Here is a 15,588-nt window from a genome sequence, read left to right on the forward strand (position 1 = left end):
GTATTTGTTGAAAGTAGCACTGAATAAATGTTAATTCATGAATGAATGCAGTGTGTTTTTGTCTATTTTCTTATTACAATTTAATGTTTTTGTATTAGTTTGCATTGCATGTATGTAATGAATGTTTTTATTATAAATCTCTATAACTAGATTACTATTAGATTGTATAAGGTTTATTTTTTGCACCAGAGAAGGTTTGAGTTTATTAGCTCTGTGTATTTCAAGGTAATGGTCGGCTGGAACGTTATTTAGTACGTCGCTGCGACCAATATGGTCTGGTCCAGTTACGTCGTCACGACGTAACTGTTTTAGCTGGGTAGGAGCCGCCTAAAATTAAGTATAAAAAGGAGAAGAAAGCAAAGGCCTAAAAAACAAGCCTAGGCACCTGGGATGGCCAGTCGATTTTCGGGAGTTTTGAGGGGGGCCGGTGCCACCACGTGGGCACGCCCCTGTCTGCTCCCATTTCTTTCTTTCGGTTTCGCTTCTCTGCGTTTGTCGTTTAGTGATGGGCATTTCGGCTCTTTTTCGTGAGCCGGCTCGTTTAACTCAGCTCACTGAAAAGAGCCGGCTCTTTTGGCTCACAAACGGTTCTTTAAAAACAATAATGTTTTGACTATGATAGGTGTGAAAATAATTCTAATTAAATTATTAAATGAAATCATACTTACAATGTCTCACAATTTCTTTAAAAATGCATTGATTTGTTATGAAAAAAGAATACTAAACATTTGCATTTAAATTACAACGTTTTAATGTATAGAAGCAACAACATTACAAAACAAATACAATCTGAATCTGAACAACATAATAGAACCCATATTAAAGAAAAATAATTAACTGAAAGGATTAAACTGGTCCCTCTTTTTTGGCATGTTATATAACCAGCATGAACTATCTCACTAGTTATGTTTTGTATAACTAGCATGAACACACACACAATGCCTATCATATTTTTATTTTATGAGAGATTTGCAATCAGAAAAGCAAGCTGCCTTACTTTCGAGGGGCTGATGCGGTTTCTTCTCCGAGTTTGAGTTTGTGTGTGTGGTGTGTGTGTGTGATGCTCGGCCCCCTCCCTCATGCCATATAATTGCTCTTAGAGTCGGCTCATTCGCGAACGACCCATCACTATTGTCGTTGAATAATTTCTTCTACGCGGAGTTTAAAAGATCAGGGCACAGTAAACTACTACTTTCAGCAAAATATCAGGTAACTATAACAAACTAATAATAACGCTTAATTTTATGCGGTAACAGTAAACAGAAAACTAGCAAAGTGCATTTTACATTTACAACAATGTGATGACGCACATAACGGTTATCAGCGTCGTAATGCCTCGAATCCTATTTTTCATATATATATTTTTTTTTAAATATGTACATTTATAACACTTTTCTTTGTATTATATTACCTTTGCATCAAATTACACACACACGAAACAACTAACTTTAGTTAATGCCAATGCGAGGGTGTTTCATAACGCACTATGGGAGGGACGGTAAATTTGACATCGCTCTCTCTTCTGATTGTCCTTATCAGTCTCTCTCATTTTTTTCTTTTATTGAAAGTCGTGAAAACACTATCGTTGAGTTATTCTGTTTCTATTTGAGCAAATGGGAATGCAAAAAAATATATTTATGGTAGGCTACTCATGCACTGCTCAAGTTAACCCAACTATGGCGATTTCCGCTTTTGAGAAACAGGAATGTGAAAACGAGCCAAAGAACATGTAGCCTGCGTCCCATCATGGTCCGTGTACCTTTGGATAATTCCTTTATTCGTTTTTGTTTTCAAAACGGAAAAACGATTAAACCGTTCGTTTTGTACATATTCCGCCATATTTAAGAACATTAAAAACAAATCTGAGACATATTTTTAGTTTGTTTTCCCTAATATTTCTTTAAACACATCAAATAAAACCAAAACGAAAATATTTCAATTTTACAATAGCTCTTAATTGGAGGAAGCCAATGTTCCTAATTCTGTCTCATTTACGTTTCTAAAGACTTGTCTGAAATCATGGATATGAAGAAGGACTCTCCTGCTGAAGAGTGTCGCTGTGAGAGCAGAGAGGAGGGAGGTGCACCATGTTCCAGTTGTGTGTCTATAAAGACTACAAATTCAATGGATCCACCAAATACCTTCAGAACTGGAGCTGTGAATCCTGGAGCCATGTAAGATATGTTTTCAGTATTGGAGACAAAAACCTGAGACATCAGATAGACATAAGAAACAATACGGTCCGTGTAACGCTTCACAATTCAATTTTCAGACAAATGCAAATGGTGCAAATGCAAAAATGCAAAAATGAAACCAAACATTAATTTTTTTCATTAAGTGAATGTCCTGCAGGTGACCGCATAAATCTTTCTTCTTAGGATGCACTTAGGGCTTTACGATTACTCCAGAGCACTCGTAGATCTACGATGATTTTCAAGTGCTACTTAAGTTACGATGCTTTTGGGAAACAGACCGTAATATTAAGATCAGTCGTACGATCGTTTTTAAAAACTTTTTAGGCTTACGAAGCTTTTGGGAAAGTCAGCCCTGGACCACAGGGAGATGCCAAAAGGTCACTAAACCTGCTGCCTTGACCTGACTGTACAGGTTACTATATGAATCCATTCAGAATCAGTACACCCACCAGCGCATAATCTAAAACACTTTCAGGCTTCAACCAGCGTCCATTATAAAACACTCGTGCTTTTAAAACAAATATACACACTGCAAAGAATAATTCTGGACGTGTGACTCTCTGTGGTCTCTAATGCAAAATCTGTTGGGTTTTCTCTGTATTAGAGCTGTTTTGAACATAGGCCTACTGTTCCGTTTACTAGATCCTTAGACTGAAAAGTTTATAGGACATTACCGGTTGAAAAAAATATCTGATTTTAAAAACCTCCTTTTTTTATTTTTAAGGTATTGTTTTTGTTACTGATTCAAATTTGTAATCAATAATTCAATATTATTTTACCACTATGCGGCTCCCCTGACATGCACACGCACCAGACCAACTCCGCTTGCATTCACTTGATTTGTCGAGATGAGAGGTAGGCTAATTCACGATGCCCCCTCCTGGGTGTCATTTCTACTCACCCAGATACTGATGCTTTGACTCTGAGTACCGGTGGCAACATGCGAGAAGTGCTGGTGTGTATTACGCTAAATATTAAAATATAAAAGTGCCGGTATGCGTATCGGCCCGATTCGAGCACTGGTACTGTTATTAAAGAGTGCTCATTTTGGCTGACGTCTTCATTCAAATTTGTAGTTTAAGCGGCAGCATCTCTGTCACTGTCGGCATCCTCTCTAATTGGGATGGGGACAGAGCGTGCATAGGCGCAATCATCAATTATATTTAAAGGGAAGCCAGCGCTTCTGCATCACTGTCTTTACTGGCTGTGTTTTGGGAACTACTCATATGGTGGACTGTCATGATTCTGGCTAATGCAGGACACTTTATTGTATGGTGTGCTTTAGTGATTTTGGATTGTGTATGAGAGTGTGCGACTGATAAAGAGGTGGGTATAGCCTACGCCGTATACCTGCGAATACCCTCCACTACACTATTGATCATAATAATCAAATGTAGCTTTTACAGTTCAAACATTACACAGAGATATATGAAGACCGATTTCTGTGGTGGTTGTGTGTGTGTATGGCATAGTTTTCTATCGGAGGAAATTGCTTCATGTGAAACTTTGCGCATTGCATTCATATTCTGACACTTAACGTGCAATTTAGCACAGTTTGCTTCCATATTCTGGGCTATTCTGCTTGTCTGTAAATAATAGCCTATATGTTTATTATTAATAAGGTGTTTCCTCCAGTGTCACTGTTTTAGTAGGATAGCCTACATTAAGCCATGTTGTGAAACAGTGTGACGACTGGGTGAAGGAGAAGCTGGAAACAAGTGCAAGTATGAACAATTTAATGAAAATCAAACAAAACAAACAAGAATACAAACAACGCTGGGAAGACGACAATCCAAGATGGTGGGAGACGGTGAGTAATCCAGATGGTGATGGTGAGTTGGCAGCAGGAGAGGATGGCACAGGAACTGCGGGGAATCGAGCCGAAGGTAAGTGGTGATGCTTGTGAAGGTGCGATGAGTGGATGAGGTTCCGGGGGAAGACACGGACATCCAACGCAGAACAACACAGAAGCAAAGAACAGTTACCAAACATGAAACAACGCTCTCACAAACACAAGACGTGAGACAAGCCATTATATAGGGAGAGAGTGATGAGTGACAGCTGCTGCTGATGACAATTAACGGAGACGCCCACAAGCTAATCAGTGCAGACGCGAAACACACAGACTTCACCACAAAGTGCAAAACCCAGAGATCACGGTTTACCAACCGTGACAGTACCCCCCCCCTCTAAGAACGCCTCCTGGAGTTCCCAGAAGGGCCTACCTGCTGATTGTAATCATCAATAAGGGAGTGATCCAATATGTCCCTAGCAGGTACCCAACTCCTCTCCTCCGGACCGTAACCTTCCCAGTCCACCAGGTACTGGAATCCTCGCCCCCTCCGTCTCGAGTCCAGAATGCGATTAACCGAATAAGTCGGTTCCCCATCTACGAGACGTGGTGGCGGGGGAACCGGAGTAGGCGGATTAATACGTGCATAAAACACGGGTTTAATTTTGGACACATGAAAGGCGGGATGTATCCTCCTGTACACTGGAGGTAGTTTGAGGCGGACTGTCACCGGACTAATGATCTTGGTGATAGTAAACGGGCCAATAAATTTGGGAGCTAACTTGTTAGATACAGATCGCAGAGGAATGTTATTGGTAGAAAGCCACACTTTTTGACCCACGACGTAAACGGGAGGCTTTGACCGGTGGCGATCGGCCTTGGCCTTAGTGCGCTCCCTCATCCGGAGCAGAGTCTCGCGGGCTCTGGTCCAGGTGCGGTGGCACCTCTGGACAAACGCGTGAGCGGAGGGGACCGCGACTTCAGATTCCAGACTGGGAAAAACTGGTGGCTGGTAACCTAAACTGCACTGGAACGGAGAAAGGCCCGTGGCTGACGCTGGTAACGAATTGTGAGCATACTCCACCATAGAGAGTTGTTGACTCCAGGAAGAAGGATTCTTGGAGACCAAACATTGCAACGTCCTCTCTAAATCTTGGTTGGCTCGCTCAGACTGCCCGTTACTTTGGGGATGATAACCCGAAGACAAGCTAACTGACGCTCCTAACAATTTACAAAACTCTTTCCAAAATTTGGATATAAATTGAGATCCCCTGTCAGAAACCACCTCTACCGGGAGGCCATGAAGCCGAAAGACGTGATCTAGGACAGTGACCGCTGTCTCCTTGGCTGTCGGTAATTTGGGCAAGGTAATGAAAGGTGCCGCCTTCGAGAACCGGTCCACTACGGTCAAAACGACCATCATGCCATTAGAGGGCGGGAGGGCGGTAACAAAATCTAGAGCGATGTGGGACCAGGGTCTCGAAGGGACAGACAGCGGTTGAAGGAGCCCATCAGGAGGTTGGTTAGATGACTTACCACTGGCGCAAACTGAGCAAGCCAAAACAAAATCACGGACGTCACGAGCCATAAGTGGCCACCAGAATCGTTGTTTAACTAACCCATTAGTTCGACTTATCCCTGGATGACAAGCAACGTTAGAGCAGTGACCCCACTGAATGACTTCGGACCTTAACTCCTCCGGCACAAATAAACGGTTCGGTGGACAACCGGGAGGAGGCGTTACGCCTTCTAAGGCTGTCTTGACCTTCGACTTGACCTCCCATACGAGTGCTGAGACCACTACTTTCTCAGGTAAAATACACTCGGGAGTCACCGGGCAGGCGGAGGGATCAAAAAGACGTGATAAAGAATCGGGTTTGACATTTTTGGAACCCGGGCGGTACGATAAAGTAAAATCAAAGCGACCGAAAAAAAGTGCCCACCAAGCCTGCCTGGAATTGAATCTTTTGGCAGTTCTAATGTATTCTAAATTCTTATGATCGGTCCACACAATGAAAGGTACCCCTGAGCCTTCCAGCCAGTGACGCCACTCCTCTAAAGCTAATTTGAAGGCCAACAACTCTCTGTTACCAATGTCATAATTGCGTTCAGCAGGAGATAAACGATGGGAAAAAAAACACGCAAGGATGTACCTTATCGTCCGAGGCAGCACGTTGGGACAGCACTGCTCCTACCCCCACCTCTGATGCGTCGACCTCCATCACGAACTGCCGTGTGGGGTCAGGGGCCACAAGGATGGGAGCCGAAATGAAGCGGCTTTTGAGGTTAGTGAACGCAGTCTCAGCTGCGTCTGACCACCTGAACGGAGTACTGGGAGAGGTCAAGGCCGTCAGAGGTGAGGCTAGTTGGCTGAAATTGCGAATAAAACGCCGATAGAAATTGGCAAACCCCAGAAACCGCTGTAGGGCCTTATGGGAATCTGGAGAGGGCCAACCTTGTCACGGTCCATACGTTTTCCATTGGACGAGACGATATACCCTAGGAAGGGAACAGACTGTGCATGGAATACACATTTCTCCGCCTTGACAAAAAGACCATTCTCAAGTTATCTCTGGAGCACTCGTCTGACGTGTCGAACGTGTTCCTGGAGAGATGAAGAAAAAAATCAGTATGTCAACCAGGTAAACATATATAAACTGATATACCATATCGCTCAACACGTCATTAACGAGTGCTTGGAAAACCCCTGGCGAGTTGGAGAGCCCGAACGGCATCACCAAGTATTCAAAGTGCCCTCTAGGGGTATTAAAGGCGGTTTTTCCATTCATCCCCCTTCCTGATGCGGACCAAATGATAAGCATTACGTAAATCCAATTTTGTGAATACGGATGCTCCCTGTAACCTCTCAAAAGCTGAAGACATGAGTGGTAATGGATAGGTGTTCTTTATCGTAATGTTGTTCAGCAATCGGTAGTCAATACAAGGTCGCAGAGAACCATCCTTCTTACCCACAAAAAAGAATCCCGCCCCCGCTGGAGAAGAGGAAGGGCGGATGAACCCAGATGCCAAGGAATCAGAAATGTATTTCTCCATGGCCTCCCTCTCTGGAATAGAAAGAGAGTATAATTTGCCTTTAGGCGGAGACTTACCTGGCACTAAGTCTATGGCACAGTCGTAGGGACGATGCGGAGGAAGAGAAGCAGCACGGGACTTACTGAACACCTCCTTCAGGTCCAGGTACTCTGCGGGCACGTTTGATAATACTGTACCATGTTCTCCTTCTGAAAACCAGAGACAGGGACAACAGGACAAGCAGACACCAGACAAGACACATGACAACTTTCACTCCACAATGTGACTGTGTTGGAACCCCAATCCACTCGTGGATTATGTTTCATTAACCAGGGGTGACCTAAGACAATGGGAGCTACGGGCGAGTCCATGAGAAAAAAGGATATGGTTTCGCAATGATTGCCTGAAGTGAGCAGAGTGATGGGTTGAGTGTAGTCGGTGACGGGAGGCAGTTCCTGGCCGTTGAGTGCGGTGACATGGATGGGAAGAGACAGGCAGGACAGGAATGTTCAGGTGACGTGCAAGGAGTGAGTCGATGAAATTACCTTCGGCTCCGGAGTCCAGAAGGGCGTGACAGTCGTGTGTGTGATTCTCCCACCGCAGTTTCACCGGAAGGAGAGTCGATGATGTTGTTGAGGACATCCCAGCGGAGATCCCACCCGATAGTAGCCTCATTTTTACTACCGGGCTGGCTCTTTTACCGGGCAGGAATAGATGGTATTTCCTGAGCCTCCACAGTACAAGCATAGTCCTTGGGACCTCCGGCGGTCTCTCTCCCTCCGGGACAGCCGAGCTCTACCCACCTGCATGGGTTCGTGGTCGTCGACGGGACCGACCGCGTTCTCTCGACTCGAGCGGCCCCTTTCCGGAGAGATGGGATGGCGTGTAGGACTGGTCTGTCGACCCAGATGATTAATCCGGGCATCAACTCGCAGGGCTAGGTCGATGAGACCGTTGAGTGTGGGGGGCAGCTCGAGGAGGTAGATCTCCTTTTGAACACGGTCGGCCAGCCCATGCAGGAATCGATCCCACTGCGCCGCCTCATTCCACTGGCACGAGGCCGCCAGGGTGCGGAACTGGATGGAGTAATCCGTGACAGAGGAGGTCCCTTGATGTAGGTCTGAGAGCTGGTGGGCGGCTTCCCTGCCAGCCGCGGCTCGATCGAAGACCCTCCTCATCTCCTCCGAGAGGGTGTGGAACGAGGCGCAACACGGATGTTGGTTCTCCCACACCGCCGTCCCCCATAGGGCGGCCTTGCCGGAAAGTAGAGTCAGAGTGAACGCAACCTTCGATTCCTCGGTGGCGAAGGTGCGGGGCTGTAAGGCAAGGTGCATGGAACACTTATTAAGGAAAGTTCTGCAGAAAGCTGGCTCACCGTTGTAGTTTTCTGGCGCCGGAAGTCGCGGCTCTGGCTGGAAGTGATCCTGGGGGGTCTCCCGGGGGACGGGTGGCGCAGGCGGTGCGATGGGCGCAGTGGGAGAGGTGAGCTGGTGGATCTGCTGGGTGAGCTCGGACACCTGTGCCACCAGCGCTTGGATAGCGTGTCCGGTGTTAGCGATGCTCTCCTGCTGCTGATCCATACGGTTGAAGCTGTGGTGAATAAAGTCAGTTAAAGAGGTGGTGCTCGCTGCTTCCATCTTTGGGTGAGAGCGTTCTGTGACGACTGGGTGAAGGAGAAGCTGGAAACAAGTGCGAGTATGAACAATTTAATGAAAACCAAACAAAACAAATAAGAATACAAACAATGCTGGGAAGACGACAATCCAAGATAGTGGGAGACGGTGAGTAATCCAGATGGTGATGGTGAGTTGGCAGCAGGAGAGGATGGCACAGGAACTGCGGGGAATCGAGCCGAAGGTAAGTGGTGATGCTTGTGAAGGTGCGATGAGTGGATGAGGTTCCGGGGGAAGACACGGATATCCAACGCAGAACAACACAGAAGCAAAGAACAGTTACCAAACATGAAACAACGCTCTCACAAACACAAGACGTGAGACAAGCCATTATATAGGGAGAGAGTGATGAGTGACAGCTGGTGCTGATGACAATTAACGGAGACGCCCACAAGTTTATCAGTGCAGACGCGAAACACACTGACTTCACCACAAAGGGCAAAACCCAGAGATCACGGTTTACCAACCGTGACAAACAGTCTGCGGCCACAGCCCCGCGCTAATGGTACAGCCCACAGCGCATATTGTAAGATAAAAAAAAATGAAAAATATATATATATTTTTTAGATTTTATTTATTCAAATGATCAATTTCTGAAGTCACAATTTAGCTAAAGTAAAAGTTAAAAAAGGAAAGAAAATGGCAATTGTTAATTTATGAAGTAGTTGAAAAAAAATGAATGTTTGGTTTCATTTGTTCATTTTCACCATATGGTCTGAAAATTTAATTGTGAAGCGTTACACGGACCTAATACAAATGCTTTGTCTTATCTCTGGATCTCTAGGAGAAATAAAGAGGATGCCAGTTTTTTTTTTTTTCTGTTTTTATTCCAAGTGTTTCTTTTGGTAGTTTATAACAACAACAACAACAACGTAGTTTATATATATTTAAGAATTATGTTAGAAATGTAGCTTTTTAAATTAAGTTTTTTAGGTCTTTAGCTTTTTATGCCTATGTCAAGTTGACTTTATTTGCATGTTTATTTTGTACTGTGTCTTATGTTTTCAGAAAAGCATCTGAATTCCTGGATATGGAGGAGGACTCTCCTGCTGAAGAGTGTCGCTGTGAGAGCAGAGAGGAGGGAGGTGCACCATGTCCCAGTTGTGTGTCTATAAAGACTACAAATTCAATGGATCTACCAAATACCTTCAGAACTGGAGCTGTGAATCCTGGAGCCATGTAAGCCAGCCCAGGCTATGTTGGTGCCCTAGGCAAGATTTTAGATCCCCCCCCCCCCCCACTAATTTTTTTTTTTTTTTAATATATTTTATATTATATAAGTTAGTTTATTAAAAAGCTTTTTTTCATTGTTAGTTCATGTTAGTTCTCAGTGGATTAACTAATGCTGGATAACAACCTGTTAAAGCTAATAACACGGGCTCATCCGGGTAACAGCAGTCAGCGCTGTACTCTTGCTTGAACTATTTTTTTTCTTGGTGGAAGCTTTGCGTTTGTTTAGCTTATAAAATATCAAAACTTGCTTAGCTTGGTGTCGACGACCCGGATGCAAAAAGCAACGCAGAGAAACAGCCGAGACAAGTTTTCCAAAGCCATGAAAAGAATTAAAGGAAAGAGTAAAGAATCAAGATATAAGGTAGCAAGTACCAAATACATGTGTTTCAAATAAATGTTACACCATACTGCTGCTGCTGTTCTTTCAATAAGCAAATTTAATTATTCTTATATATATATATAACATTATTCTTTTGTCTATAATATTCTGACCATAGGTGCCCGTCTCACACCTAGATTGCCTACACTTCATCATTTCATCGTTGTCGGAATGTTCGGAAACAGTATACCGTTGCTCAGCCTTTTCGAACTTGTTTTTGCCCCCAAACAAAGAACGAAAATGAACTTCGTTTGAAGTATACCGGTTACTTTATAATGTTTCCCTTAAATGTCCGTAGTTTGAATTTGATGCTTGCTCGCAACTGCTGTCTTCACGGAAGCTTTGCATTCAAATATTTAAACTCAAATCAATATTTTGCATCTAATTATTTACTTATGTGGCAAGTAGCTGTGTAATAAGCGGGATAATGTACATCCAGACGGTTGTTCTCACAGAATAAACCCCTTCAGGCTGATACAGTGTGATCACCCTGTCAGGGTTTATTCTGCGAGAACAACCGGCTGTATGTACATTATCCCTTACATAAATACTGATAAGTATTAACATAAATAAGTAGTAAATAAATTGTGATAAAAATTAAATAGATATGTTTAAGCGTCTTGTTGGTATTTTATGAGTAAACAGGGCTCTAGAGCAGGGGCGCAGATAGGATTTTTTAACTGGGGGGGACCAAGCTGTCCAGCAGTCAAATTTTTTCAGTCCAGAAAAATCAACAGATCAGTCATAGATGATAGTACAGGTGCATCTCAAAAAATTTGAATATCATAGAAAAGGTCTTTATTTTTTGTAATTTAATTAATGTAATGTAATGTTTAATTAATTATTTAATGTAATTTAATTTAAACTGAAATAATTCAAGAGTTTTTTGTTTTAATTCTGATGGTTAGAACTTACAGCTCAGGAAAATTAAAAACTCAATATCTCAAAAAATTTGAATATTCCATTTTGAGCTTGATTAGTTTGATTAATTTTGAGTATAAATACTGGGTACCTCTTGGGCTAGTTTAGAACATGCAACAGTTGTCCAGAAGATAATCATCAACACCCTCCACAAGGAGGGTAAGCCACAGAAGGTCATTGCTGAAAGGGCTGGCTGTTCACAGAGTGCTAATCAAAATATATTCATAGAAAGTTGAATGGAAGGAAAAAGTGTGGTAGGAAAAGGTGCACAAAGCAGCAGGGATGACCACAGCCTTGGGAAGATTGTCATGTAAAGCAGATTCAAGAACTTGGGAGAGCTTCACAAGGAGTGGACTGAAGCCGGAGTCAGCACATCAAGAGTCACCACGCTCAGACGTCTTCAGGAAATGGGCTACAGCTGTCACATTCCTAGAACCAAGCCACTCCTGAACCAAATTGGGATAGGTTTCATTTCACCTGGGGTAAGGAGATCTGGACTGGTCTCAGTGGTCCACAGTCCTCGTTTCAGATTAAAGTAAATTTTGCATTTCATTTGGATATCAAGGTCTGGAGGAAGACTGGAGAGGCACAGAATCCAAAGTCCAGTGTGAAGTTTCTGGAGTCAGAGATGATTTGGGTGCCATTCCATCTGCTGGTATTGGTTCATTGTGTTTTATCAAGTCCAAAGTCAATGTAGCCATCTACCAGGAGATTTTGGAGCACTTTACACTTCCATTTGCTGACAAGCTTTATGGAGATGCTGATTTCTTTTTGCAGCAGGACTTTAGCACCTGCCCACAGTGCCAAAACCAATTCCAAGTGGTTTGCTGACCATGATATTACTGTGCTTGATTGGCCAGACAGCATGCCTGACCTGAACCTCACAGAGAATCTAAGGGGTATTGTGAAGAGCAAGATAAGTAACATCTGAAAAACAATACAGAGGAGCTGAAGGCCGCTATCAAAGCAATCTGGGCTTCAGTAACGCCTCAGCAGTGCCACAGACTGATCACCTTCATGCCACGCCGCACTGAAGCAGTAATTCCTGCAAAATAAGCCCCAACCTAGTATTGAGTGCATAATTAAACCTGCTTTGGAGATCTTTGAACATTTCTGTTTTGTAAATCTTTTTTTGATTTATCTTTGAAAATATTCAAATTTTTTGAGATACTGAATTTTAAATTTTTCTAAACTGCAAGTGGTAACCATCAGAATTAAAACCAAAAACTCTTGAAATATTTCAGTTTGTGTGCAATGAATCTAGAATATAAGAAAGTTTGCTTTTTTAATTAAATTACAAAAAATAAAGAACTTTTCCATGATATTAAAATTCAACATACACACACACACAGAGAACGTAAACGTCAGTGGCAGCGTCATCGTCATGTGTGTTTATTGACAACAGAACAGCGTGTAGTAAGAAGGTGGGTTCAAAGTAATGGTAAGATTATTATTGTGCTTCAGCCTGCGTCTGTCCTGACCCGATTCTTTAGCACCAAAACAAATACATCCATACCCCAACAGGACCTGCTACGGTGGCCGAGAGAGCTTAACGAATCAAAACATCTTCATCAGTTTGACAACACGCGCTGCAAATACTCACAATACAAACAAATAAAGAAACGTGCTGCAAAAAACACAGACCACATCGTCACCCCCCCCCCCCCCCCCCCCCCCCCGTCCCTAGTGCCATCTGCAAAAATGAAGGTGTATCCATTGAAAAAAATGCAAGTAATCATGCTATCGCCTCCATGTCCTGAAGCGTCTCCGCACAAACTACTGGATATAGCACACATTTAGATAGATTTTATTTTAGGCATGTCATGATGATTTGAGAAGTTTAAATTGATCAAACATAGGCTCACTGTCTAACGCTGGCCACTTGGTCGTTAACTTAAAAAAACTAAAATATATTTAATAAACAAAAAATGCTCTAAACGTTTTTCTAAATGAACTTCATAAAAAAACGAAATGAAATATAATCACTTTGCTATTACATACAAAACTGAACTATTTTAATAGCTGAGACAGTAGTATAAGCTGTTTATGGACTGTTTAGGTGTTCAGATCAGACACTAGAGCAGTGGTTCTCAACTCCAGGCCTCGGGACCCGCTGCTCTGCACATTTTGAATGTTTCTGAATCTGACACACTCAGTTCAGTTCATGGATCTCTCTCCTATTGAGCTGATGATCTGAATCAGGTGCGATAAATAAGGGAGACAAACAAAATGTGCAGAGCAGTGGGTCCTGAGGACTGGAGTTGAGAACCACTGCACTAGAGCATCCCTTCATTTAGACACAGTGGAAGATCTGATAAGAATCAGTGTAGAGGGGCCAAGTCTGGAAGATTTTGATGCTAGAGAGAGTGTGGCCAGCTGGTTTAGCCAAGACCAAAGATCAAGAAGGCCAAACTACAGGAGTTGGCAATCCGAGGGGCATGTGACTGCAATGGAGGATAGTCCATAAGACATTGAGCCATGAGATGTTCAGTTTGAAGTCCTTTAAACACTTAATTTAGATTTTCTTTTTATTTCATTTATCTTGAGATGTTTTAAGTTTAAATTTCAGCTCAGTGAAGCACTTTAAGCACCAACACTTTTTCAGTAAGTTACCTTTCTTGTAGAATTGTGCTTCAAATAAAGAACTTTATGTTCATCAGATTGTTAGTTAACCATTTAGACTACAAGTCAATATTGTCTATATGGACATTGATTTTAAAAAAGTGAACTTGTAAAACTGCGGTGTTAAATGCGATGCGGTCGAAAATTTGGGTGCACCTAAGAAAATAAGTTGCAAAAAGTAAGTCTAGAGCCCTGGTGAATCTGATAAAATAGCCTATTAAAGAGACCAGACATGAGCTACTCCCACAACTATGCCTACAGTGACAAGTACTTATTACAACAGAGAAATATGAGCACCCCCCTCACAGTTGTCATGAAGGGCAAAATGAGCTATATAGACCAAAATCTTTTTTTGAACCAGGCTGTAAATGTTTTTTTTTCTGCTGTAAAGTTGGGCATTTTAACATGAGGAGTCTATGGTACTGACTCCCTTTTGGAGCCAGCCTCTAGCGGCCAGGTGACGAATTACAGTTTAATTCACTTCAATGTTCACCTCAAGAGTGAGAGCAGGAGGTTGCCGCATGGCTAATACACAGTCGTTAACTTGTGATTTTTACCTTTATATTGTATTGTATGTTTTCTGCTCCATTTCTTTGCGTCGCTTCCTGCCTTGTGCCCCTGATAAAAAAAAATTTCTGTTAATTTTTTATTTATTTTATTTTTTGAGAATTTTATTTTAAGGACTGTTTTAACTGCGTGCGCCATGCATAAATAATGCGTTATGATGATGTATTATAATTACGTCATGACGCAGAAAGTGTTTAAATTAGTTCAACATGACATATTGTCAAATCTTATGATTTCTCGTTGATGTCAATTTTATTTTATTTTAACATTATTTTAATCAGTTCGATGATCGATCAGTACTAAAATTATGATAACTGTCAGAAATTATTTTTTTTCTTAATATATGGGTGTAGGAATGCACGATGGTCACAAGAGAGGGCACTTCTGACCAAAAAAAAAAAAATTAAAAAATAACTTTCCTGCTGCGCCCCCCAGGCATTTTGCGCCCTAGACAACTGCCTATGTTGCCTATGGCACGGGCCGGCCCTGCAAGAACCTGAGACATCAGATAGGCATAAGAAACAATATGAATGCTTTGTCTTATCTCTGGATCTCTAGGAGAAAAAAAGAGGATTCCAATTTTTTTGTTTTTATTCCATGTGGTTTTTTTTTTGGTAGTTTATTAAAAATAAAAACACTTACGTTAAGTCTTCGTTAGAACCGTAGCTGTTTAAATAAACATTTTGCAGTCATATTTGCATGCCTATGTAAAGTTGACTTTATTTTCACATGCAGTGTTTTTTTTTTGTACTGTGTCTTATATTTTCAGAAAAGCATCTGAAATCATGGATATAGAGGAGGACTCTCCTGCTAAAGAGTGTCGCTATGAGAGCAGAGAGAAGACAACTAATTCATTGGATCAAACCACTAATTTCAGAACTGGAGCTGTGAATCGTGAAGCCACGTGAGATTCTTTTTCCAGTAGTTTCTCTGTACCTCTAGGAGAAAAAGAGGAGGTTATTTATTTATACAACTGATTGGATATCTGTTACAAACATGCAATATTAGGTATATAAATATTTATTATAATAAAAGATTTTTATCTACGGCCATACACATGCATAGATAGATCCCAAGTGTTACTCAAGCACCTTTCAGTTTGGCCTTTGACTAGATACGTGCCCTTTTTACAAATGTAACCTCCAGATAGCAGAGCCTTCACAATGAGTGACA

At 42.2% G+C, this 15,588-nt stretch overlaps 1 protein-coding gene across 1 annotated transcript in view; it reads left to right on the forward strand.

Annotated features, from left to right (window-relative positions):
• Positions 1-1,093: 1,093 nt before the first annotated feature.
• The window catches only part of LOC109089835 (NACHT, LRR and PYD domains-containing protein 1 allele 2-like), a 77,520-nt gene continuing 63,025 nt past the window's right edge, over positions 1,094-15,588 (forward strand). Inside the window, exons 1-4 of the mRNA XM_042749678.1 lie at positions 1,094-1,209; positions 2,006-2,174; positions 9,702-9,872; positions 15,185-15,319. Of these exons, the coding sequence (XP_042605612.1) occupies positions 2,020-2,174; positions 9,702-9,872; positions 15,185-15,319 (461 nt within the window). The 5' untranslated portion in view covers positions 1,094-1,209; positions 2,006-2,019. The remainder of the gene's footprint in view (positions 1,210-2,005; positions 2,175-9,701; positions 9,873-15,184; positions 15,320-15,588) is intronic.

The sequence above is a fragment of the Cyprinus carpio genome, chromosome B22 (assembly GCF_018340385.1).
Source record: "Cyprinus carpio isolate SPL01 chromosome B22, ASM1834038v1, whole genome shotgun sequence".
Classification (NCBI taxonomy): Eukaryota; Metazoa; Chordata; class Actinopteri; order Cypriniformes; family Cyprinidae; genus Cyprinus; species Cyprinus carpio.